Source organism: Morone saxatilis, unplaced genomic scaffold, assembly GCF_004916995.1.
Source record: "Morone saxatilis isolate NCDOM2014 unplaced genomic scaffold, NCSU_SB_2.0 Contig8, whole genome shotgun sequence".
Taxonomy (NCBI): domain Eukaryota; kingdom Metazoa; phylum Chordata; class Actinopteri; family Moronidae; genus Morone; species Morone saxatilis.
In genome coordinates, this window is record NW_023340257.1 from 16,666,676 (window position 1) to 16,693,355 (window position 26,680).

The window sequence follows — 26,680 nt, forward strand, 5'->3', positions numbered from 1 at the left end:
AAAAAAAAAAAAAAAGAAGCAGAGTTTATAGAGCGAAGGCGTTGTCCAGATGTTACCGTGGCAGCCAGTGAGTCAGTGTTGCACCACACTGCTTCCTTTTATCTGCTGTTTAGTTAAACCTGATCCAACCTGCTCCCTCTAAAGCCAGAGATTATTCCGCTGCACACTTTAAACAAAAACTTATGCTTAAAATAGCTTTCCAAAATCACAATGAATGCCATTAACTTGTGAAATGTTGAGGATAAACGCAGCCATTACATTTTGATTATTCCTATTTGAGAAGTCAATTTAGATGCAATAAGTCTTTACAGATGAGCCCAAATCAGCACTTGAGTAAATCTTGCAGTGCAGGGTGATAAAAGGTTGTCAGTAATCTGATTCATAGACAAAATGTGTCATTAGATATGTAGTTTGTCTTTTTTTATGGTGCTTTTTAATATCTGGGAAGGGACCGCTGACTCATTTACAGTTTGTTCTGTTGATTATTACTGTAAAACCAAAAATATCTAATCAGAAATTAAACCAAATCAAAGACATTTGTGAAAACTTTAACGTTAATGAAGCCACTCTAGATTGAAGGACTCTTTTCTGTATCTGACCCACATCTCGTGTCTCAGTGTGATAAATAATCATGTCTTACATTGGCGATAATCTCCTGCACTGTGACCTCCAGCTGATACTTTCTCCCAGAGTCTGCCACATCCTTGAAAGGGAAAACATAACCATAGTTAAGTATAGTTAGCACTTATATACTTCACTGTAAACTACATTAAAGCTCAGCTGACCTCTGCATTCCCGCTGTGGACCCTCTGCAGTCCGAACAACCTGTACGGAGAGCCATAGCGGGTGTTGAGGTAGTGTTGGACCACTTTGGCTGCCCTCTGAGCAGGGTAGTGATTTGGGTTCAGCTCTCCGGTCGCCATCACATCCTCTTCGGCCTCCTCTCCCACTAATACCGACACGTTTTGCTGTTATTCCACAGACAGTACAGACAGCGAGAGTTGGGAAGGAATGAAAAGAAAGGAACGCAATTAGAACAGAAGCCGCTGTAATGAACTGGGATGGGCTTGTAACCCCTGAAGGACTTTGACCCTCAGGTATCAGCAGGGTTGGTTTGCCTCTAGATAAAAAAAGACTTCCATTGAGGAAGTGAGGAAAGGAAAGCGAATATGTAGAAGTCAAAGAAAAAGTACAAGGCGATGAAATAATAAATTAAATAAGGGAGTCTGATCTTGCCTGGAACTGGAATGCTGAAACTTCCCGCCTGTTAACTGGTGGGAAGTTTTATCTATCCGATGTTCAGTCTCAGCTGCTCCTCATGCAAATAGAAAGATTACTTCCCACTTCCTCTGACACCAGACCTCTTTGAGGACTGCCCCCTTTTTTTTTTTAAAGAGACAGAGCTCTTTTCTGTTGTTTCCTCTCCTCCCTATTGATTCTGCTCTACTGAACAGCCAATGCAAGCAAATAGACCCTTAAATATTTGTCACCCCCTACAAATCAGTCAGATTTGGTGCTGCAGTTTTTCAAATGCAATTCAATTATACAAGAAATGTCAAATTTAGATTAAAATTGAACGTATTTTGGTGGAAAACATCAACATGTTTCTCTAAAAGCTGCCACTGATGATATCTGATATTGTTCACACAAACTGGCAAACATTAGTAACTGCAGTATAATTACAAAATGTGCTACGTTTTCAATTTTGTGTTAAGTGACACACTCCTAGAGAGAATTATAGAGAATAATAATAGTACACAAATAGTCAAACTGACAAATAACTTATTAGAAGTAAGTAGTAGTTTGTGTATATCATTGGTGTTTGTTTTGACTTGTCTATTTATTTGGCCAAAATTGTAAGAATAATACTAATACAGGTGGCAATTATAGTGCCTGGTGTCTATTTTTGGTACAGACGAATTATTTTGGTCTGTTTGGCCGAGAGCAAAAAATTGTCCACAATTTAAATTGTTCTACAGTGTCGCTTTCATTCTCAATAGAGTTTCTTTAAAATGTGGATATTTTTGTCCCATTTTCTGCAGGTTTGACTTCACTCATAAGAAGCAGACCGGCGGCTCTGGGCAGTACGGTAAAGTTGTAGGATTCCTTGAGCCTCTTGACCCAGAGAATAACACCAAGGTGGAGTTTGAAGACAAGACTGTTGGAACCAACATCCCAAAGCAGTTTGTACCAGCTGTAGAAAAGGTTCATGTTCCTAACTAATGTACTACAGCTATATAGATGTAAAAATATATTAATACAATTGACTTAAACACGAAGTAAATGTCAGGTGCTAGATTGTCCTTCATCGCTTGTTTCTTCCCATCATGCTGCAGGGCTTCAGGGAGGCCTGTGAGAAGGGACCCCTGACCGGACACAAGATCTCAGGAGTCAGATTCGTCCTGGAAGACGGAGCGCATCACATGGTGGACTCCAATGAGTTCTCCTTCATCCGTGCAGGAGAGGGTGCTCTAAAACAAGGTGAGGGTCACGTTAGATTTGACCTCCTGTTTCAGTTTGTTTCGTTCCATTTTGGCTTTACTCCTGAGCTGTACGTTAATGCTGGTTTCTCTGTGCTCTCCTCAGCTATGGAAAAGGCCAGCACGGCCATCCTGGAGCCAATCATGTCTGTGGAGATTGTAGCGCCTCAGGAGTTCCAGGGAGTAGTCATCGCTGGTGTAAACCGCCGGCATGGTGTTATCACAGGACAGGATGGAGCTGAGGGATACTTCACTCTGTACGCTGATGTGAGTACAGCTTGTACACGTACAGCAAGTATCTACAGCCTTTCAGCTCACAGTATTTGTTCTTCATAATCATTTGTATTTGACTAATTTCAGCCTGTTTCTCCCAACAGATTTCACTTAATGACATGTTCGGCTACTCCACAGAACTACGCTCCAATACTGAAGTACGTCCAACCTAAAACACGATATAGCTCTATATGAATACTATTCTTTGTTTATATATCAATCGTGCAGTTTCTTTATTATAAAACTGGTTATCAAGCTTTCCAAATTAGTGGTAGTCAAATATAAAAAGACAAAGTGCTATGTAAATTCCTACACTAGTAATTCACTAACCGTCTTTATAAATAATGTTTAGTTTTCTCCTTCGAGACCTAATTCTTACTGATGGATGAATATTGTCATTTCATATTTGCTAAGCACTTTACTGCCTTGGATGCTGTTGGTTGGGCAAGAAATTTCACCATTACAGAGGAGTCTTAAGTCTTCCATGATGCATCATAATTTCAAAATAATAATAATAATAATCATCATAACAATTACTTCTATCATTGTTTATTTAGGGAAAAGGGGAGTACACCATGGACTACAGCAAATACCAGCTCTGCCTGCCATCCACACAAGAGGAACTTATCAATAAATACTTAGAGGCTACAGGACAGCTGCCTGCAAAGAAGAAACAGTGGAAGAGCTGAAAGCTGTCAAATCTACCCAACTGTACACTATTGAACTTTGACATGACCACCATCCCTCATCCATTATGACTCGACAATAAGGCTTTGATTATTGGAGCCGTAAAAAAACGTTACATTACTTTTAGTTTTGTAGTTAAAGCATTTTTCTTCCTGATGTTCGACCCCTGCAGAAAAACCTATTTATTACCTTGATTTTAGTCCTATTTGATGTCTCGGCTCTGCAGCCAGCATTTTGCAAGATGGTGGTTTATAAGGAAAGCTTAGTGTTTCGACTTGAGCTTATAATTGTACTATGTACAGGACTGTCTTGATGTAATGTTGATTGCAACAATGATATACATATATCCGTCTTTAAAACAAATGTAATTTCTTTTTCTGTGCAGATCATTTATGATTCAACAAACACTCAATTTGTTCTTGCAGTTTGTGCAAATATTTCTCCTGAGGAATGCAGATGATTAGCTACAAAACTAATGAAAACCAGCAAAAAGATTAGACACCAAAGCCATTCCTTTCTCACCTGTCCAAATATCTCTGCTTCCTCCACTGTCTCTGGTACGCTGTTGGGGTGAGCTGACATGTCAGCTTCAGGTTTGATCATCACATTGGGGCTCCCAGTTACCCCAGTTAACACAGCCAGAACAACGATAATCCTCACACTCATCATAGTATGTTGTAAAACACAGATGCCAGAGAAAAGGAAAAGACCACTTGTGTGAAAGAGTGCAGGCAGGGAACTGACGCTCCTGTCAGTGTGGGGTTATGTAACCGAGGAGAAAGGGAGGGGGAGCAGAGGGAAGAGACTGTCCAGATCCTGCTGTCTTCCTGTTTATTTTTTGTCCTCTTAACTCAACAAACCGCTCCACTTTATCTGGTTCTGCTCTTCGTACGCTCTCATGCAACTCACTTGAGCTGTCAGCCCCTAAATGTTTCAGCACCCTCACAAGAAGAACTGATGAGTTTAGGCACAATTATCCCATTTGAGCTGCAGCTCATGAAGCAGCTGTGATCAATGTGTGAGCTTGATGGGTTGCAGCCTCGCCTGCTAGATTAAAAGTAGAGGAGCAGGAGCAAATGAACCATGTCCTGGCAATTTGGGAGAGTTAAAACCCGAAATATACAGAGTTGAAGATTATAAAGGAGAGTTATGCAACATCAAGAGGACAGCTAGGAACGTAGGCTCGTCACAGTCAGACATTTTCACAGGGAACTCTCCACTTTCTCAGTATCTTCTTTCTAAAATAACTTGTCCTTGAGGTCACAGCCCACAGATAATGATAAACCAAAGGGATTTATTCTGCTCTGCTGTATCTCATGTGTTTGGTTGCTGAAAAGCTTGAGTCAGATATTCTGAATTATGCATTTTGTTTGATAAAAAAGAATCAAGAGGGGAAAGATATAATTTTCTTTGAGATTGAAAGCCCATTCTTGACCTTGGGAACAGTAGTTGACAAAACAATTAGTCAACGATAATTCTTGTCACTCTGAACACTGATATCCAGATAACTGAGCAGATTCTTAAAATGGTATGATTATAACATACATTTCTTAAATTTAAATAATGTGGCATATTCCTCCATGTTCATAAAGCAGCATCTGACATAAACCCTTGATCTCACAGCCATACAACTGATCATACAGACTCTTGTTTTCATAGTATTAGATGATATTAGATTTGCTTTTGATGTGTTTGAGTCATCAAAATACCCCCAACAGAAGAGAGAGAGTTCACGTGTCAGGAAAACTTTAATGACACTGAATGTGTTGTACAAAATCAAAACTGACAAATGATCAACATCAAAACTAAAATTTCACATCCTGAACTGAAATGATTTTCATCATTACTGAGTCACACTGTTGCAGTTAAAGTAACTGAAATCAACACTACAAAAAACTACTCTTGTCAGTAGTGTGTACGATTTTCTATAATTCATTGTGGACGTAAATTTAGGAAGTTTATAAGGTTCAGTTTTTGGAGGTATTGTTGAAAATGTGTAAATAGAATTACTACATTATACTAAGAGGTGTTTCCAATTTCTTGTCCTTCCTATTTAGAGCATTTAGAGACACCTCTGCTTCTAATGCAGTCCAATACAACTCTACCATTAAAGGTCCAGTGTGTAACATTTAGGAGGCTCTACTGGCATAAATGGAATATAATATTTATAGGTTTTCATTAGTGTATAATAGACTGAAAATAAGAATTGTTGTGTTTTAGTTACCTTAGAATGAGCTGGTTTTATCTACGCCACGGGTTGCCTTCCATGGAGTCCACCATGTTGAACCACCATGCTTCTACAGTAGTCCAGAAGGGACAAACTACATACCTGCTCTAGATAGGGCCATTTATGTTTTTAATGCTTTTCTCATTTGCACTTGGAAGAGGAGGGCGATGCGAAGGAGTTGCAACTACACCACTAGATGCCACTAAATCATACACACTGGTCCTTTTACTATGACCTCAATGCTAAAATATATAATTGAATTAACTCCTCTATGACACAAACATTATAGGCATTATAAAAGTAGACTTTATGGCCGAACAGTTGTATTGGCCTGCATTTGATTGTACAGGTGAACCTAATAAAGTGGCAACTGAGTGTAAATAGAAAACAATTATTGGAAGACACTTTAACTCTGTATTAAAACCATCAAAACTACATTTAGGACACAGAGCACATCTCAGTCAACTTGCTCTTCTTTTTCCTTTTCTTCACCTGATGGAAAACTGGTGCCTGGTGCTGACTTTGAGCATCATGTCTACTTGTATAACTCCGACTTGTCTCAGACACTTGGTTCTGCTGTCTTTCGTATTCACTGTTGTTATTTCCCAGCTGCACATTTCGGGGCAGATTATCAATAAGCTCGTAGAGAGTGAAGATGCAGAAGCAGATTTCATCGTAGGCTGTTTTGGCACCGCACTCGAACAGGCAGGCGAAGGCCACAGCTGGCGGTGCACCGGGTGAGGGGGGCAACTCTAGATAGGCGAGGTCAGAGTAGGCGCTGGGGCCCTCGTAGATCACCCAGGGCCCACGCCAACTGTCTGGATCACGGGGAAATAGGCTGAGGAACACGCCCAGATCCTTGCGGGCGGTGGTCCATGTAGGGTGGGAGTATACCACCCAGGTGGGGGTGAGGAAGTCTGGAGGGGCACTATGACTGGGCGAATCAGAAGTGGTGATGTTTGGAGAGGGTGAGTTGGTGTGATTTGAGTAAGTCATGCAAGATGTCCAGTGTCTGGAGTGTTGTATAGGTTGGCGTAAGTGATGGTTAAGAGAATGACATAAATGTAACGGGGCAGGAAATCCCACAGTGCTACCATGACAACCATTTCGAGGCTCCACCAGCCGCTGCACCAGCTGCCCCTCCTGGAACACGGCTCCGTCATCCAGACTGAGGGCCTGCACCCTGTATCCGAGAGGGCTGCGTGCATTACAGTACAACACATTAGTCCCATCCTCTTCATCCACGGACACCATCTGACACTCCACGCTCTCCGGCCCTGGCACCGCCTCCCCAAAACGCCATGTTCGCCCGTGGGTGTCACTGTGAAAGCAGAAGGCGTGGGGAGTGGTCAGGCAGAGCTGTCCGAAGCACTCTTTGCACTCGATGTGGTAAGCGTAGGCAGGAATCAGCAGACGACCAGACTTCAGCTGGATGCCGTGGCCCGGGCCGAGAGCGAAAGTGGCCCATTCTGCGGGGAGGAGGAGGAGGAAGAGACATGCAGATGTTTAGTATAATATCGAAAAGTAACACACACCGAAGGTTGTAGAGAGATGCTGATCGAGTCTTGAAAGAAGTAACACACTATGGCTCCATATGCATTTCTCTTATATTCAGATGATGTTGTTTCGACCCTCTGGCCTTCCACCCACAGATTTATTTCATTTTCAAACTTCTTCAGTCTTCAGCCCCATCTCACGCTGACTCAAGTGACATCATTTGAGGCAAACTATCAAACTCTGGAGCCACAAAATGCAACTTGTTTCACATATGCAGTAGTACTCCCCCAAAGCTTGTAAACAGACTTAGATGTGTAAAATAAGTAAAGTTTCTCTTAAAAAAAGCAGCTTTCTGTGTAAATAATGTTAATCAGAATTACACAATGGAAGTTGGTTTCTCCCTGACCTTTGATTGTATCTCCTATGACCCTCTTGGTTAGGTCGGTGACAGGACTCCAGGTGTCTCCGTCGTCAGTGCTGCAGATGTAGCACAGACGGGTCACGTTCTTCCCCGTCACCAGCTGATAGGACTCTGAGGTGTGGCCGAGAACAGCGATGAAGAAAAGGAAGAGAGTACCTGTGAACTCATCGTACACCGGGCATGGGTTCATGGACCGGTGGCCTGGGAGGAAGGCAGAGCCCAGGACTCGCATGTCCTCCCACTGGAGCAACAAATGGAAGAAGGTTAGAAAGGAAGAATATACTAACTAAAAATACTACATTAGAGAAACAGAGTGCCTGAGAAACAATATTTCGGTTCACATATTTTCTCACTGTGACAAAATGATATTAACTCAAGTCTCTGAAGATCAATTATAACCTTTTATTTGCATTTTATACATCCATCTCTGAGATTTCCACACCAATACAATTTTAAAGTAATTTTACTGGTGCACTTAATTGAAAAATTACATTTTAAAATGTTTTCGTCTCCTTTTCTTCTTGTTTTTACGACTTTATTACTATTATTGTCTTTTATTTTCTTTACCTTATTAATCTCAAGCATGAAGGAGTGACTTCATTGTCTTCGTGCAACATTATTATGTTTTATTGTATTGTATTATTGATGATTCTGTTCTTTCTGAAAATGGAAATGTAGAAAATATAAAGTTGTTGCCATTTTGTAATGATCATTATTTGAGAGTTTCTGCCTCTGAAACCTGATTAACTGATTGTGTCTTGTAGCATTAAATAATATTGTTTCATTATAAGCTATTAAAAACAGTGGGTATTCTAATTGTTGGAGCACATTTTCTTCTTTTACTTACATAGGTCTTTAAAAAAGTGCTTTTGCTTAAATACAATAACAGTAACGTGTTTAATCTACAGGGCACTCAGTGACTAACTCTCACCTCCACATAGTTCCTGTAGAAAGTGCCTTTCTTCATCACCAGCAGGTGAGCCTGAGAGTCCGACGGGCTGAGTCTCTCCTCACAGAAGGCAAGGAGGGATCTGGAGCGGGTCAGGTAGAGCAGTGCAGGGACCCTGTACGTCACTCCGTTTGGCTCCTTGTGGAAAAGCACCGTCCTCGCTGGGAAATAGGGCGACCTCATGCTTTCTGGTGTGTGAATATTTCAGGGTAACGCCAAATCCTCTGAGAAGGAGAATCAGAATCTCGAAGCTGCTTAGGTATACGAAGAATTTGACTTCAGTTATCAAAAGTAAGTAAACAAGTATAAGCAAACATAAACATACATCTGTTATGTACAAGAAAGCAGGTGCTTTATACCTACATACATATTGTGTAGTAGTAGATAAATAGATTTCTATATACAGGTCAAATTTAAACTTAAGGCTGGCAAATATTGCAAATGCCAGTGCAATAAGCTAAAATTAATATTATGGGTGATGTTATAAGTTTATTTATATACATAAAGTTGGTGGTTTATGCACACTACACACACCTATGTACAGCCTACTTAGATATACTTTGACAGTAATGGATTATGTTATTGCCGAATTTGTATATTAGACTGTTAGTAGTACAGTAAATAGTTCTTGCACATTATTTTCTGACATTACATCTAATTTAACTGTGATAGATTCTGCTTCAGAGTCTGATTTAAAGATTAAAGCAGTGGTTCTCAACCTTTTTGGTGTCAAGGACCTCCAAACTGACACACATCAAGCAATGATAAAATGCAGTCACACGCATCCCTGTCTGATAAGATTGAGTTATTTCATAACTGTGTATAGATTGGAAGATTAACAGTGAAGAAAGAACTACTGGTGTAGAAGAAGCAATTCTTTATCTAATAAAATAATCTCTGGAAAAGGTCCAAAGTCCCACTGTTATTAATGTGATTCTCTTTGCTAACTCAGTCATTGCAGCAGTGTTATACACTTTCTTCTCTCTGCTTCTGGCACCCCCGTTCAAGATCATCACATGGGATAATTATTCTATAATCCAAAGTAGCAGCTATTCTTCCCTGGATCCATACACAACAAAACATACATGCATAATAAGACATATAACATGTATCTAAAGTCTCAATGAGACCATACACAGACACATTACAACACATCCAGGTATATTCCACATAATACACACAATTAAAGCTCCAAATACATTTTAATTCAAGCACAATGTCTTAGATATGAATCTAAAAAAAATATATCACATACCTTCAAGCTTTAGAACAGCTTCAAAAAACTTAATAGATAAAATAGAAAAAGCATCCTTTCACTCGTGCCATGGGGAGGTGTTGTGACAAACTGTCAGTAAACCTGCTGACAAATTCACACAGTTTTCTGCGACTACAGTATCACATATAACACATCTGCTTAGTGAAACCCTCCTGTGTAACTGCATTATACAGAGGAAGTAGCGTCTAATGAACAGGCCATGAGCAGAGAAAAGTAAACGACTGCAGAGTACTTACATTCAAAGTGCTCTGTGAGAACTGCTGCTTCTTTGTGAGGACATACAGCATGTGTCAGCATTTGAATGTTGTGTTGATGTGTGTGTTGAGTGTGTGTACTTGGTTTGTGTGTGTTTTTCGGTGATCTGAAAGCTATGGCCTCCCCTCTCTGTTCCCTATTCAGAGTGGCAGTATGGCACGCTGTTCACTGACCCAGAAATGGACCACACTCATCAGATCTACAGCTTTGGATGAATCAGCGGAGAGCAGCCATTGTGGAAATGAAGGTCGGGTGGGGGGGACCCGCTGAACAATGATTTGATGAACTGCCTCCTCTGTGTTCTGTGTGCTTTTCTTTTTCATGTTCTGCAGAATGTGTAGGAACAATGAATCTACTGTTCTGTTAGAGATAATGTAGTAAACATATGGGACATAATGTGCAATAACGGGGGCAATACATGCAACATTATGGACATAATCATTAAACCTTTATACATTTCTTTATGTCACTTCTCAAAGCAACTTGAAATATGAGCAACCTTCATCCTTACTGTTAATGTTTTATATATTATGAGCATTGTGTGTGATCTGTTTGTTGCACTTGTACCTATATTGATTATATATTTTACTGTTGTACTGCAACTGCCAAAAAAAATAAAGTTATATTTTTAATCGTATCTACTCTGCAGTTAAGACATTATTGTATTTCTGCATTAATGTATTTTTTATGACCTCTGGCTCAGTAATATTGTACTGACATGGTGCATTAACATTTACCAAACAAGTTAATTTTGCCCTGAATTTTCCTTTCAGGCAGCATTTCCTCTCAGATTTGGACTAAACACCATCAATCTCCACATATTAAATGTTTTAAGTTAGAGATATGAGGAACTAGATCAGTAAAGATCCGCAATTCTTGTCGAAAAGACAAATAATAAATCTTCCTGATAAACTAAACTCAGGGCATAAAGACAAGCTCCTGTGTGATGTCATCATTGAGCGACACAGCCCCACATGGCAGCCCTGTGAAGTTTTGACTGCACTTGTTAAGGTAGAGTGATTCTGTGGTCTTGAAGTTATCCATCATGTGACTACAGTGTTATAGATGATCTCCAATCAGCAGAATAACAGAAACGTGTTTATTATCGCGGCCGAGCGTCAGTTGAACAGGAAGGTAGCTGCATGTTAGCGTTCAGGTTAATGTTTGGCTCGATGTGGTTTGATATTTTATGTCCTCTGTGATCGCAGAAACTTCTTAAAATAGTAATTCAGACTACCGTGTAATTAAAACTTAACCCAGTGTAAAGATTCTTCCTTTATATGTGATTGAATTCTCATTAAAAGAGACAGAAAATAACACGTTAAAAGCTATTTTGTTAAACATTTATGTACCTTTTGAGTACTTGCTGCTAAACTTTGCTCCTGAAATTAAAAATATTATTAAATCTGACTAGTCTGCAAGCAAAGTGTTACATAACATACACAATTACTCTTCTTTTTAAGTAATATTACTAAATGAACTGATGATATTTCTGACTTTATTGTAAGAAAGCTGTGAAAACATTCAGTTTATTAGGTACACACATTGATTATACTGTTTAATAAACAGCCCTGCAACTCCTACCTTCACTGGGGTTATAATACTCTGGTGATTATTTTCATCCTAAATTCATGCTGATTATTTACTCAATAACTGATTATGTGTTTATAAAATGCTCATTACAAGTTTTCAGTTCACATATTCAAATAGCTTATTTTGTTCAACCAGATGCCCAAAACTCAAATATATTAAGTTTACTTCCATAGAAAACACAATAAAAGTAGTTAAGGTCAAAATTGCATTTCTGTTATTTGACTTATTGATTAATTGAGTAATCCTCTTAGGTCTAGTTTGTTAAAAATGCAACTTGATGGTAATTTAAGAAGCTGCTGAATTGTTCTGCATTATCTTAAGACATGTTTATGATATTTCGTCTACGTTCATAAATATAACTGATGTGTGTCTGTTGTTTTAAGTCTGTCACACAACGCTGCAATGTCTCAAAGAAACAATCTCATGTTTATCTTCTCTGCGTTAACTTTCATGTCTGGGGTCAGTATGGCCAGGCAGTGGTCTGAGGGCCACTCCACATCCATCCTGTGTGTTGGGGCGTCTCCGGGCCCCGACGGTCTCCTCGCTTCCGGCTCTGAAGGTGGAGAGGTCACGGTGTGGAGTCAGGAGGGAACCATCGTCGGCCGCCTCGCTCTCCCTGGTGAAGAGGACAGCACAAGTGTTGTCTTTTCACCCGCAGCTCCGGGACAGCTCTACGTGTCACATGGAGACACAGTGAGTGTACTCGACCCCCGCAACCTGAAGGGCCCCGTGGAGCAGTTTCTGGGTGCAGGGGAGGAGGAGATCAATGCTTTGGCACTAAGCGACACAGGTTCAGCCCTGGCGGTGGCTGATGACTCCGGGGCGGTCCGGGTACTGGAGCTTCCAGGGGGGAAAGTGTGCAGGACTCTTCGTAGACACACTAACATCTGCTCCTCTGTGGCGTTTCGGCCCCACAGGCCCAATAACCTCCTGTCTGCTGGACTCGACATGCAGGTAAGAGAGAGGAGAGTTTGTCATTCACTTCTATATCGAGGCTACGTTTGACATTTCTTTCCTAATGCAGATTTGTTTAACCCTTTTTCTCTGTCACTTCAGGTGATGCTGTGGGGGCTGCAGAAAACGCGCCCTCTTTGGACCCTCAACCTCCAGGACGTAGCAGAAGAAGAAGACGACCATCAGCAGAGACCTGGTCAGCTTTTCAACCCGCCACTGGCCCACTGTGTTACTGTGGCGAGTTGTGGAAACATTTTGGGTTGTGCAGCAGAGGACGGACGAGTGCATCTGATGCGGATCGGCAGCGGCTCTAAACTGGAACAGCAGGGAGCATTCAAAGCTCACAGTCAGGGCGCCTCACAGGCCCACTTTGTTAGTTTCCTTCCCCACCCTTACTGGCTCGTCACTGGAGGGAATGACAGCCAGGTCGCCCTGTGGGACCTCAGTAAGCACCCGGTGGTGTCTCCAGAGGCAAAGGCCAAAACTCGAGTGACAGCGGCCCCACGCAGGAAGAGTAAGAGCAAGGCAAAGAGGAAAGAACAATCTCAGGATAAAGCAAAGACCCCACCGAAGGCTGAGGAAGACAAAGAGGAAGCTAAAGTGGAGGATGAAGCAGCAGCAGCAGGTTCAGAGGAGGTGACAGAGGAGAAGTCGGGGCCCAAACTGAGCATCAGTCATGGGGACAAAGTGAACTGGTTGTGCCCTGCGGTGCTGAAAGGAGAACCCACTGTGGTAGTCGCAGATCAGAGCTCCAGTCTGACCGTCTACCCTCTGCCTCAACTGTAGATTCACACACTTTACTACACGTTCTTTAATCTTTTGCTCTGGCCATAGAAGTATTTTGACTTGCTGTATGTTTTTGAAATGTCATACACTCCTGTTAGAACTGCTAGCATCATTATTTGGACTAAATTGTGATTGGCTTAATATTGTGACAGTAGGATCTTGTTCTCCTTTAATAAAACCTGAACTGTGGGCAGAAACCAAAGCTGACCAGTGCTGGAAGGAAGATCTTTACACGAGCAATCATCTGATTTGTTTGAGTTTTCACAAAATATTCAACACAGTAACATGTGTAATGTGTTTTTTCAAGTCTAATTTAATGCAAGCTCTACTCATTAGGGGGGTTTGTGTGCATGTGGTCCAATAAAAAACGTCATCCTTTGATATATATTTTGCTATATACTACCACATTAGACAAAACAAATCTGCTTGATTAACTAAATCTGCGGTTCTTTTTTATACAGTAAAATAAAGTCTTAATCCGAACCAGGTACAAGACAGAAAGTACAAGTATGCAACTGAAACATAAATCTGTGACACACTGCTCTGTCTCAGACATTTGAGAGTGCTGTGTTATGACACTTTACACAGACACTCTGTGGTGACCTCGGACTCTGGGGAGCACTTTTGCTGTTTTTAAAATTAATATAAAGTGGCGCCTTGTGAACTGACAGCCAGCTAATTCCCCTCATGTAACTATGTGATAGATAAGATTTGTTTCTGTGCGTGTCAATGATTAAATCATGTTTGCTGCTTATTCATCATTACAGGCTAAATCTGTTACACGATGTTAAACACCAGACAGACGGTATCTTGTGATACAGTTTAAGAAATTGTGCTGTTCCTATTAATCTGTGGACTTTACCGTCAAGCATCAAAAACTTTATATTCTCAGTGTTTTAAACACATCAGACAACCACAAAATCTCAATAAATTCATACATTCATTGCAAATGCACTGTATTCACGCAACACTTTCAAACAGGTACACTGTCATTCTTTTTCAAACTAGCGAAACACCTTTCTATAATACCAGAAAAAAAAGGCACAAGGCTGACTGTTCAAGTTAAAGAATAAATGCAGTTCACACCAATCTTAAGTCCTAACAAGGCAGCTTTAAATCAGACACAAAATGAAAATTAAAATGTGTGACTGCCTGACAACGGATTTTCTTTAAGTTGCAATTATAAACAGCAAATTTTGTAATTCAAACACAATTCTTTAAACTATATTTTTCTTAACAAGCCAAATAAAGCGCTTTAAGGTGGATGTTCACAGTAAGATTTACACTGAATAAGCACATTAGCATTTCTCAGCACTGCAGAGCAACCTGACACACTGCTATATCACAGTCTTTTTGGTGTGTTTTGATTGAATATGTCTCAAACAGTCAGCACAGATAGGACCGTGTTTGACCGCTTACTCCTGTCAAATAAATCCTCCACTGAGATGCAATTGTCAATCAATCATCTCTCTTGATTACTGAGGCGGTGCCCGAGGTCGGTGCCTCTGAAGCAAACTCTGCACAGAGGATGTTGAGTTGCTGATTTTACAGTTTAGCCAGGCTCTTCTCCAGGCTCTCCGTGTCTGCATCCCCGTCTTCACCCTTGCTGCCGCGGGCGCTGCACTCAAGGAACTCCACCTTCATGGGCAGCTGGCTGAAGTCAAAGTCCTTGCCCTTTTTCCCCAGATACACGCTGCCGCCCACAGAGCCGTCCTGAGAGCTCAGGGCAGCAGAGCGTGTCACTCGCAAGGTGTTCCTATGAAACACAGGAGACAGAGACTGAGGGTTAATGGTGGTTCAGTCCACAGCTGAAGTGTCTGTAGCGTATACGATTAAGCCTGTATGATTGCTATCATTGTTGTATGGCCTGGCTCAGGTTATACTCTTTGTTAGGGGAGGGTGGGTCAGTACTTCGCCATCCTGGGGAGGAAAAACGCAGAACGGGACACTGCTGAGAAGTAGCAGGGTCCCGTTTCGGGGCTTATAATTTAGGTGGTATCGGATCCGTAGACAGACACACAAGCTTCCTGGTATCTGGAACAACTATGAAAAAGTGATATAAAAATGACTAAAAGAAACTAAAGATGACGAACAAACACTCAAAGACACAACGTGGAGGAAACAGTACTTTACTATGACTTATGAAGATTATTATTTCACTTCAGCTGCCAATACATCGACGACTTAACACATACACAAGAGATATTACATGCAACACTTGAACTTGAGGTGTAATTTTTACTGAAAGTGACCTCAAAGAGGAAAAACACAAGACAAATACTGAAAATACACAGCGATATAACAGTTACATATAGTAATGTAATATACAGTTACTTACAATTCCTTTTCCAGCTGCTGCTGAATGAGTTTAGCTGATTTTGCCATTGTGATATCTGTAAAAACAAATAGACAAGTAAATAATGGTGCCATATCACACATAAGCAACTTACAAGAGGTAAAGTGTAGATAATTGGGTCATTTCAGAGCAAAAGGGTAGTCGAACCTTGTTTGTTGCACGCCACCAGGAGAGCTGGGGCGTTCCTGGAGATCACAATGTCCGTCAACAAGATGTACAGGAACTCTGCCACGTCTCTCACTTCCTTCTGGAAGATAGCGCTGTCCACCACAAACACAATCGCTCTGGAGAGATGAAGGATGAAAAGGGAATAAGCAGTGATGATGAGAAGGATGTGATCAGGACTTTACCTCACTAATAAACAAGAAAGTAGTCCTGTTCTCACCTGGCTGCAGATTTGAACTTCTCCAGGTACTGTGGGCGAAGACTGTCATGTCCCGGCAGGTCTATCAGAGTCCAGGTGCTTCCCTGAACACAGGAGGGAGAGCGGACAACCATAAACCAAGGTCAGCATGAAAGGATGACAGCTTGAAGATCAAGTGACGATAAACCAAACTCACCCTATCATTTTTAGCTTTATACGGAGCACTGCTGTCAGTGATGGAGGTCTGTGTCCGCTTGAACTTTCCTGACAACAGCTGCCAAAAACATGAAACAGCACTTTAAAAGCAGATTAAGCATGCAGCAGTGTGGCCCCCAGCTGAGGCTCCTATGACAGACAGCGTGGCGATGGGCTTCAGTGTACTGACCCGGCTGAAGAGCAGCGTCTTCCCGGAGTCACACAGTCCGACCAGCAGCACAGCACTTCGGACAGTTTTGCTGGTGAGAAAGTACTTTAGAAACACTGAAAAGGGAACAAAATGCAGAGAGCGATTTAAAAACGATGCTGTGAACTAACCACACACACACACACACACACACAGATAAACAGCTGTTTGCTTTAGCTCAGCAATTAGCCTCCTAATTATTTCATAAAAAGCACAAACTCCTTCACTAAAAGAACATAAAAAAAAACGTAAAACACAACCTCTTCTGTCCTGTTGACAGACCTGCTCTCCCAACAACCCAACACTTTGTCGCTGACTATGCTAAGCTAACAGCTAGGCCTAGCCTGCTAACAGTAGCATGCTACCTACCACAGGTGATGACAACGACCGCCAGCGCGACGACCACCGCGATCAGAAACACGGGGTCCTGGTCCTCCAGCTGCAGGCGAACAGACTCAATGTAAGCTTCAAAGGGGCTTTCTGCCATTCCCACGTCTGCTTTCTCTCCCATGTTGCCGCCGGTGCTGTCCGCCTCCATCTGCCCCGCTGAAGATAATCTGACACGTCTCCTTCCTCCTTCGGCCTGCACGGAGCCTGAGCCGTCAGCAGGGGGCGCTGCCGACCAGGACGTCTCCCCGGTGGACTACTGGGAACCAGTAAAGCGGATCCTCATCAAACTCAAGACACCTTATTTCACAGCAGCCAGTTTGGTGTGAAAAAGTAGGGTAAACGCAGGTGTTAGTGGTACTAATTAAGGTTCAGTTGCATTTAGTGTAGCAGAGTCTTGAAGTGGAGCAGGACCTTAGTTAGTGTCATTAGTTACACCTGTGTTTACCCTACTATTTCATGTTAGGATGGCTGCTGTGAGAAAGGCATACAGGATTAATTTCCTCCAGGGACAAAAACATATTATAGCAATTTAAATACTAATATAGGTAAGTCAAAGTATGAGGTACCTTTACTTCCAGAGTCAAAACTGTGAGGTAATCGACCACAGATTGAACTTATTAAGTCAATACGAGATAATACATCCAAAACCTTGCTTGCTAAAAACAATTCCATATTAAATAAAAATTATAAGATAGGTCAGATGTTTTACCAACTAATCTAATAAAGTTACGAGGTAATAAATACATATTGTTTTACTTCCAAAGTCAAATCTGTGAGCTAATCAATTAAAACCTGGCCTACCAAGTAAAAATAGGAGTTAATTAGTCAAACTTTCACTTAAACTTACCATAGGTATTTTATTATTTATTTTTTACTTTTATCCAGCTAATTACAACAAGCGCAACTTTATAGACTATAAATATATATATATATGTTTAGATAAAAGAAGAAACCCCCCTAGTCTACGTTTCCTTAAAAACATTAAATGTACTGCTACTATAAAACAATTTTTATTAAATGTTAGTCTCGAAAAGGAAAAATATAACCTATATGACAAAGTGTGACAATAAGTGATTATTGTATGATTTTAATACTATCGCTCATATCTGTCTTTGTTACTCACTGACTTACAGACTTATAGTAAGTCTCCATCAGTTTGGAGAACAGAGACAATGAGACAAAAGACGCTGCCATAGAGTTCAGTAACTGTGGATCACATTCACATCATTGGACCTATTTGAAAACTGAACAGTCGTGGTTTTTCGATCGGGACCAGATGCGCTTTTACGCACTCCGTCTCCAGCCCTCACACACGGCGCGCTTTTTTACGCACTCTGGATATTTGACTCCTCAGTCCTCGGCACGATGTCAAACGTCAGAAAACCGCATTATTCTATAGGAAGAGGCTGTGTGTCATTCATTTTGGGCTCTTGAGGGGGGCAGTTTGTTTCTCGTCGGGAAGACGAAATGACCAACTCATGAATGGTTTCAGTGGGGTTTCCTTAGTCTTTCTCTCCCCGTTCCAGTTCAGATACTCTAGATCTGTCTAAGAGGGATTTATAACTTCAGGATTTACTTGAAAATCGTCGGTATCTGTGGATCTGTCAGGGATAAATCACAGGGAGACGATGGCTTTATCGTTCCTCTACGCGCTGTGCATGTGGATAAGTGTAGTCTGTCCTTCGCTGGGAACAGGGTTTGTTTATCGCTTTCCAACCATCACTGTGCAACGGCAGCGCATCAAATCAGAACAGAGCGGCAGCACTGGACCGCCAGGTACCGGACCCCATACCCAGCTCAGGTGAGCACATGGACATACTGGAGATGGAGCCTTTTCACTGCGGGCTGCAAAAGAAAATGTAGTGCAGATTCTTTGTTCTTGAGCAGAAACAAATTGGCTGCAGCTCTATTAAATTATCACATTAGTGTGTCAGTTATCTTACGCCTGAGTGTGTAATCTCCTCCATACCATTACTGATTGTGTATGATTTCTCTCATGTAGTATTAATGGTGAGTGTGAAATCTGTATTTGTTATTTCAGGAACTGGTGTCAGTATACTGTTTCCAGAACGGTGTCCTGTCAGGTGCACAATGGGACAGAAACCTCAGTGCAGAGAGTTCTTCAGGGCTGCCGATGGCCCGGACCCTGCTCCAAAGTCATCAGGTAACCCTCACGACTGCCCCCCTTCAGCCAAGTCCTCATCTCCCTTCAGCTCTCTCAGTTGTCAGTGATGCTGATACAGTTTTTGTATTTCAGAACAAGTCATGAATATGGGTCCAAGGGCGGATTTAGTGATTTGAGGGCCACTGGGCTTCTGTCTTGCCTTATTTTCACCCTTCCTCTAATTTAAAATGTTGGTAAAGACGATCTTTTACAAAAGAAAAACAAGTCCTGCATTCCTATTTTCACTGAAGTAACATCACCATTATCAACACACACAATGAACTTTAAATTATTTTAAAGTCTTTTAATGGTTTCCCCCTGAAACAGACTTCTGAATCCTTTCTAGTATAAGTGGATTAGAAGTAAAACGTTGCTGTGCTTGTCATTCCCCGTCTCCCCCTCAACCCAGTGTCAAAAAAAGACACCACTAACCAATAAAAAGGGGCAGTTTGATCATGTCTGTGTCATTTGTACGTGTGTACATGTCCCTTAAATCAGTGACCATGTGCTGTTTTCTCCAGCTACAGAACCGTGATCAGGCCGTCCTTCAAGGTTACCTACAAGCAGGTCACTGCGCTGGAGTGGAGATGCTGTCCGGGGTTTGTGGGAGAAGAGTGTCGTGACGGTGAGCTTCTGTGCTTCTTTTACATGATGCACCTTTCTCAGACACAGTAGGGGAGAATGTGGTCGGAGGATAATTCATTCAAGGACTAAAATAAAGCGTGTCTTTTGCCCCCATCTGTGTCTTTTTAGCAGCTTTACCCACATCAGTGCCTTTAATTTAGTTTGGTGGTGTGTAGTCGGGCAGCTTGCATATCGTGCTTCTGTGTCAGAGTTGGTCTTTTGATATGATTGTAAAGTTGTTTTAAATTAAGATTAGAAGCCTGTTTTGGATTACTTTCAGGAACACGGACAGCAGTAAAACAACAGTTGAAAGGGATTCTCTGCTCTGTGGTTTTGTACCTTTTTCTTTTACAGCCGTGCATTAAAATCGCTTCTGTGCCTGGAAGAAGGATTAGATTCACTAACCGTCTCCCGCTGTATCTCTTGTTTCTTGGTATGTGTGTGGCTGTGTGCGCTTCACTCACACACATACTCAGTTAACCATAGACAACACACAGGCAGTTTTGCCTGTCTCTTCGAATATCATTATGGCTATTACAGTCAGAAGAATGAATGAAAAAAGCTCAGAGGAACGTCCAGCGAAGCAGCTTGTAAAGTGGGAGGCAGTCTAGGTCTCGGTGATGGGCAGTGCTGCTCCTGGACACCACAGACCGCAGACTCTGAGCCCAGTAGAGACCAACATTTTTCACCCAGGGGCGAGCCACCGCAGCCAGCCTGAAGAAACAGAGAAAGAGGGTGGATGGAGGTCTAATGCCAGGCTGCCTTAACTGTGCTCTTTATATATATATATATATATATATATATATACATATACATATATATGTCCACTGCTCACAACCACAGTGACAAACGTGTTTTCACATATTGTATTTTAAACATTGTGGATGCCTGTAAAAGGATGCTTGACGCTGCAGTTATTTGAAATGCAGAGTTATTTTAACAGCTTTCTATTAAAATTATTCAGTACATTCAGCAACTTGGTAGATATTTTTTGGAGCTGGTTACAATAAATCGTGTGTAATTGAAAAACGCTGGCATCGTCAGTCTATATTTGTCCAAGATTAACAGTTACCTCAATGAGCAAGTTTTGCTTATTGGTCATAATTACTGCACCTTGTTCCATTTTGCAAAATTATTCATTGTTGCACTTGGATGGGCAACATTTGCCACGAGTTAAAAAAACATACATTAATACTAATGGAATAAACACAGACATTATTAGAAAGCCTTTGGAAACCATTATTTGCTCTGCCATGGATATTATTCCACACAAAGATTAACACGTACCCATATCCGCTGAGTCTGTAATGCCTGAGATTATGGTTCACTTGAGACCAAAGTGGTTGCAGGAGTGTGAAGAAGTAATCTGGCTATTTATTTAACGTTTGCTGAAATGTATTTGCAAGTTCTAATGGCTATAGAGTAGGAAGAAAATTGCCTCCATATGGGGAGACAGAAGGCCAGGTTGGACTGGAGTGAGGAGACCTTAAAGACAGAGGCTGATGTCACTGGACAGTCTGCTTCACACTGAGGAGTGGAGGGATAGCTGGCAAGGGGTGAGTCCGAGTTAGAGAAAGAGAGGACACAGAGGAGAGAAAGTTAGGATGAGTGCGCAAGAAACAACAAGGTGTTAGAATTGGCAGCGCAGAAACAGCTGTGCAGCAAGAAAAGAGAAAAGAAGAGAAAAGTGAAGTGTAATGAGTAGGGTTTCTGTCCCACAGGGATCCAGCTGCTACAAGCTGCCCAGACGGCAGCGGAGCAGAGAGTCGGTTCTGTGGGAAAGTGGCCCCACTGAGATTAATGAGCATGACACTCTTCCACCAGGTCTTTGTAACAGACGTGACCGTGCTAAGATCAGGCTACAGCTCTGAAACAAAAGACTGATTCTCCTCATGTAGATTAAGGTCTGTACAACAAAGTCTGTGAAGTATAAATGTATATTAGGAATACTTTGGAAATAATGGTTGTTCTTCAGAGTAATACCACAGGAGAACACTTTAAAGTTATACCATAAACTTTTTTATTGGTTCTTCAAAGAAAGTTTTGTGTTAAATGGTTTGAAGAACTTATAGTTCAGTTATTAGGTTAGTATATTTTACCCTGAAAACTTAGATTTTTGGAGTTGTTACATATCGAATGGAGACATGTTTTATTGTTTTAAGAACACAAGACACTCAGTGTTACAAACCTGTCATGTAATGAAACAATCAGCCACACATTTACATACAAGCGAAACTAATAGAGGAAGACATTTGACTTGATAAGATACAGACAGAGACATGTTTCTTCAGCAGCTGGTTAGCTTAGCTTAGATCTTACCACATAAAAACTACTATTTAGCAAATTGACACTTTAGTTTTTGTTTGAGATTAAACAAATGATATATTACATGTTAATTAGTGAGCTTGAGGTGATGTTATGCAGACTTTGTTACCTTTTGTTTTCCCATTTCCCCTCTTTGTGCTAAGCTAAGCTAATTGGCCATTGGCAGAAGCTTCATATTTCCTGTACAGACATGAGCGTGGTATCAAACTTCTCATCTAACACTCGGTAAGAAAGCACTGAACTTCACATACATCACCTGCCTCCACATATAAACAAGCAAAATTCAAATGCAGTAGTCCAACCAGTAGTGGGCGGTCGTTATGCGTATTTATAACTTAATATGTAGAATTCAAATACCTTGCGCTAAAAGGTTCAGGTTTGGACCCTAATCGATCAACAATACTTCTAGATACTCATACTATACATAGGTTTTCTGTTTAAAAAAGTGGTTTTCTGTTTAGTTGCTCTTTAAGTGAGGATAATTTTAGTTGGCAAAAGAATCCTTGTGTCTTTGTGTCACTCAGCCAACACTGTACATGCAGCCATGTGGAGCAGCAAACTTCAGCAATGGGGGCTTTGAGCCAGCTGTTTTATCAGCGCGGGAGACAGCCTCAACCAATGAAGATGACATCACCTCTGGTTTTAGTTTGATGGGGTTCTGGCTCCACTTCAGAGGCCCTTGAGGCCCTCAGATATGTAGATACTGATACATAAAGAAGGCTATAGAGTTGAAGTTAAGTCTTTGTAAGCTTAGGAGAGGCTTGTTCCTCTCACCTCTGCACACACTCTTGATTTCATCTTTTGAACCCTGAATCATTTTCTTACATTAATGTCTTTTGTTACTATTATTCCTTCTAAGACCTTCAGAAAATAGCCATTCATGAACGTGAGTGCCAAATGAATGGTTTTGGTCTTTGTCTTGAACACACTACACTATATGAAGTCCAAATCTGCCCCTGATAAAAATCCTTAAAAAGATGTCACAAGATGTCTCCTACTTCACTGTAAAGTCCATTCTCATTGTATGTGCGTTGATGGCTTCAAGTTTCTACATCACACTTGTATGTATGTGACAAATCATGCTCGTAGGCTCCGCCCCTTAAAAAAAAATCAGCTTTTCAATGAGCTCAGAGAAACTTTAATTCTCAGCAGCATGAATGTAAAAACATCCTTCTAGTGTCAAACTCGCACATACATCATTCAAACATCACACTGTAGGAACAAGAAGAGAAACAGATTTTTGAGCGGAGGGGGAACTTTAATCATTCAAGTAATTTTCTGTCCAAGAAATACTAAACGCTACCATCTTCCAGCTCCTAAACTGGGAGGATTTTATGTTTTTCTTTGTCTGGTGTGATACTAAACTGAATATCTTTGCATTTTGGATTGAGACAAAACAAACAATTAGAATTGATCATCTTGGGCTTTACGTAATTGCAGTAGACATCTATCACTATTTTTGGACACCCAAACCAGCAAACAATGAAAATAATCATTAATCACAGACCTAAAAATGTTTGACATTTAACACTTGAATATGCAGAAATGTAAAAAAAGTGATGCTGTAGTATGAGCAGGTTAATGCATCAGTCATTAAATGTGGATTATTCTCACAGTTTGGGGGTATTACAAGTCCTCCAGTGTGTTCCCTGCTTTTTGTTTTGTCCTGTGTAATGCAGCATCATAAAGCTCGTTGCCGAGCCCTGCAGCAGAGCTGGTCGCAAAGCCTACATTTTTTCTGTGGTTTGCTAATTGAAAAGTGGGCCGTTTTTCCCTGAATAACATTTTCGTTGACACCCCTTGACCCGTGCAATATTTTTGACCAGTCTGGTTTGTGCTGGCCTGTTACAGTGCATCTCAAGATTTACATTTTTGCTTTCAGCAGAGTTGGCCTAACACATGACAGCATCGGAAACACATTTGGGAGAAATGTGTTCGAATTCGCCGCGTGTTGGCCCCTAAACCCCCCCCCCCACCACTCTCTCCCCGCTCCATCACAGCAGCACCCCAGCACCTATCTGCACACATGATCATATTAACAGTAGGGATTGTGGGTAACGTCTGTGTATGAGGGAGCCTCATCTAAAAGAGAAAGAATGCAAGGACCTACCCTGATGAGAGAGGTAACCTTTGATCTCATCCGAAAGCTCAGGAAAAGAAGTTTAATAAGGTTTAATGGTGGGTGTGCCCACAGGATTTTATTTTGTGAAGTTAACATGGAATTTAATTAAAGAAGTGAAATGTTGCTGAGAGCTTTGGGTGTCAAGTGTGCTAATTTGTTAATGCCACAGCTATGAAGCTGTTAAAGTCACTGTTTCCCCTCTGCATCTGGATGAGGAGGAAATGAGGGAAGTGTGTTAAAACCCATTGTTGGAAGGATTATCTCACCAGCTATAATATATCTTTCAAAAATACCTTTCCTCCATTTTTCCATTTTATCATCTGCTCTCATCCCCTTGCAGACCTTTGCTGTTTTGCCCTTGCCTTGCCCTTGCATTTTCTTGCCACTGCCGCGCTCTTTATCTTCTTTATTCCTTGCTGCTCTCCACTTACCTAACTTCCTATGTCCTTTAGATCTGCCGCTCTCCTCTCGTTGGAGTAAAGTGATAAAACAGAACTATATCCCACATGTGCACTTCCAGGCTGCAATCTCCACAGTGTGTATATGACTGATGTCTCTGTTACATCCCTGGCTGTGCTCAAATATAGGTCAGACGGTGCCCTTTGACCTGCTGGGAGCTAAGGGAATGCTGAGCTGTTCCTGGTCCAGGTCTGATCTGCCTGTTGGACGATGATCTATCTGTTCATGCTCCTCCCGTGGTTTTTAAATTCTTTAATCAGCTTATCATTTGGTTTCCCTGCCTGCATTTCTCCCTCTGTCTTTCTGTCAGTGCATCTGTTTATGCTGCATTAGGCAGGTAAAGTTTGAGTTCCTAAAAACGTTTCTGAAAAGGTTTCTGGGGTCGATAACAGCCACATGTGTCCATGACGGTTGGTGTAATCTGTAGGTTTTTGTTGCCAGGAGCTTCGTCTGTAAGGGTGTGTATGAGTATCTGTCTGCTGCCTTCAAGCCCCACAGGAAAATGTTGGATGTCGTATGACATGTTTTTGTGTTTTGTTTTGTTTTGTTTGCTAAGAAACAAACCACTATTGTTTTTGGTGGCTTCTCATATCAACACTAGTGTTAGACTGTGCACAAAATACAAACAGGATTACAGTCATGCTAGGCTCTATACTTGCAGACAGCAGGGCTTTTATATGAATGCTAACATCAGCATGCTAACAGGCTCTCGATGACAGTGTTAACATGCAGGTATGTCGGCATGTTAACATTTACGACTTACACAAGTGCAGCTGAGGCTGCTGGAATGTCAATAGCTTTTCAGGTATTTGCAGATAAAACAAATAAAAGTATTAGACATATTTTGACCTGATGGTCGCGCTAGAGGATCACCAGATTCATCCTGAGGGCTAAATTAATACACATTATCAAATTTCATGGCAATCCATCCAATAGTTAATATTAATAGTTAATATTATAGTTAAGATATTTCACTCCAGACTCCAAAAATAGAAACCTGCTGGTGGCGCTAGAAGGAAAGAATCACCAAAGTCAGTGGGATTCATCCTCTGGGGACCATGAATGTTTATACCAAATTTTATTTCAATGCATCTGATAATATTTTTCTCTGTATCCATCAACCGACTGAACTAACTGAACAGATTGAATGGATTTCCACACCTGAGGCTAAAAACACAAATACACTCCGAACTTACATAAGAACATTGTATATAACCAAAAGTAAATCTTTCTGATCTCCACTGTCTTCACTACTTCTACAGTCTCTACTCTATCTGCCTCTGAAACTCTCTGTATATTCTGTATTTCTCGCAGGTAGTTCCAACTTTACATACTTGCAATATTTCCGATATGACTCCACCATTTTCATTTTCTCCATCAGACACCGCCGCAAAAACCTCAAAAATGTTGCCCTTAATTCAGCCGATTACCGCGCGATCATCTCTCTTCACCAAATTCGCACAACATCATCTCATAGCATGACGATGACTGTATGTCTGTGCACCAGCAGGGCCATCCATCTTGAACTGTGACCGGTGCTTTGCTTATGTTTCAGCACCAGAGTAGTGTGTGCTGTGTTGGCCGGATGGTGCAGCAGGATGGGATGAGTGGATGCATTCTGGTAGCATGAGAGAATGACAGAGATATTAGGTGTAGTACTGTCAGGTTGGAAGATATTCAGTTTGTCATTGTTTCATGATTACGCCTGTGCAGTAGCAGCATTTCATGAGGAGGACTGTCAGATTAGTAGTATTGCCTCACTGTGGTTTTGAAGCCCATTATTTTGCCATTCACAGCGTCTTATTTTGCATAAAATAATGGCACCATGCGTCAAATTTTTATGGTAAATTCCTATATTTCTTACTTGCAAAATGTTGCAAAGCTTCTGTTTAAAGAAATGGTGTGTGGCCTGTCAGCTGGCATCATGGTCAAAAATGCTAAATGGTCCCACTGTGGACTACTAGACATCTTGGTCTGTTCAGGTCCTCCACCAGCCACCACAGTCAAAGTGGGTGTGTGATTTAGTGAGTGAGAGAGTTTGTGACAGTAGGAGTATGTGTGTCTGTGTGTGTGTG

The 26,680-nt window shown here is 41.3% G+C and overlaps 6 protein-coding genes across 8 annotated transcripts in view; 3 read left to right on the forward strand and 3 right to left on the reverse strand.

Annotated features, from left to right (window-relative positions):
• gfm1 (G elongation factor, mitochondrial 1) overlaps positions 1-3,847 on the forward strand; it is a gene marked incomplete at its 5' end in the record, with an annotated part of 10,947 nt that extends 7,100 nt beyond the window's left edge. The window contains 5 exon segments of the mRNA XM_035680234.1: positions 2,043-2,205; positions 2,337-2,481; positions 2,587-2,747; positions 2,858-2,911; positions 3,311-3,847. Of these exon segments, the coding sequence (XP_035536127.1) occupies positions 2,043-2,205; positions 2,337-2,481; positions 2,587-2,747; positions 2,858-2,911; positions 3,311-3,442 (655 nt within the window).
• Positions 1-4,190, reverse strand: part of lxn (latexin) — a 5,930-nt gene extending 1,740 nt beyond the window's left edge. Inside the window, exons 1-3 of one of the 2 annotated variants that reach the window (XM_035680235.1) lie at positions 3,963-4,190; positions 786-968; positions 641-703 (exon numbers count right to left, since the gene is read on the reverse strand). In XM_035680235.1, the coding sequence (XP_035536128.1) occupies positions 641-703; positions 786-968; positions 3,963-4,109 (393 nt within the window). In that variant the 5' untranslated portion in view covers positions 4,110-4,190. Of the gene's footprint in view, positions 1-640; positions 704-785; positions 969-1,236; positions 1,377-3,962 lie in introns of those variants that run through there. The other variant, XM_035680236.1, reaches the window with a different exon arrangement.
• Positions 4,191-6,105: 1,915 nt separating this feature from the next.
• On the reverse strand, positions 6,106-8,720 carry neu4 (sialidase 4). Its single transcript, XM_035680337.1, has 3 exons — positions 8,517-8,720; positions 7,571-7,826; positions 6,106-7,136 (listed from the first exon to the last, which is right to left on the reverse strand). The coding sequence occupies exons 1-3, from the start codon at positions 8,715-8,717 to the stop codon at positions 6,106-6,108; spliced, it is 1,488 nt and encodes a 495-aa protein (XP_035536230.1). The 5' UTR covers positions 8,718-8,720.
• Positions 8,721-11,016: 2,296 nt separating this feature from the next.
• On the forward strand, positions 11,017-13,697 carry wdr53 (WD repeat domain 53). Of its 2 annotated transcripts, none has more exons than XM_035680035.1 (3): positions 11,017-11,076; positions 12,123-12,612; positions 12,715-13,697. In XM_035680035.1, the coding sequence occupies exons 2-3, from the start codon at positions 12,124-12,126 to the stop codon at positions 13,396-13,398; spliced, it is 1,173 nt and encodes a 390-aa protein (XP_035535928.1). In that variant the 5' UTR covers positions 11,017-11,076; position 12,123; the 3' UTR covers positions 13,399-13,697. The 2 variants fall into 2 exon arrangements, with proteins under 2 accessions (XP_035535928.1, XP_035535929.1); XM_035680036.1 differs by lacking the exon at positions 11,017-11,076 and adding an exon at positions 11,082-11,199.
• Positions 13,698-14,206: 509 nt separating this feature from the next.
• Positions 14,207-17,120, reverse strand: srprb (SRP receptor subunit beta). Its single transcript, XM_035680037.1, has 7 exons — positions 16,891-17,120; positions 16,504-16,598; positions 16,315-16,392; positions 16,140-16,222; positions 15,902-16,038; positions 15,737-15,791; positions 14,207-15,154 (listed from the first exon to the last, which is right to left on the reverse strand). The coding sequence occupies exons 1-7, from the start codon at positions 17,057-17,059 to the stop codon at positions 14,944-14,946; spliced, it is 828 nt and encodes a 275-aa protein (XP_035535930.1). The 5' UTR covers positions 17,060-17,120; the 3' UTR covers positions 14,207-14,943.
• Positions 17,121-18,156: 1,036 nt separating this feature from the next.
• The window catches only part of LOC118341268 (collagen alpha-1(XXVI) chain), a 21,780-nt gene continuing 13,256 nt past the window's right edge, over positions 18,157-26,680 (forward strand). Inside the window, exons 1-3 of the mRNA XM_035679482.1 lie at positions 18,157-18,712; positions 18,953-19,075; positions 19,597-19,700. Of these exons, the coding sequence (XP_035535375.1) occupies positions 18,540-18,712; positions 18,953-19,075; positions 19,597-19,700 (400 nt within the window). The 5' untranslated portion in view covers positions 18,157-18,539. The remainder of the gene's footprint in view (positions 18,713-18,952; positions 19,076-19,596; positions 19,701-26,680) is intronic.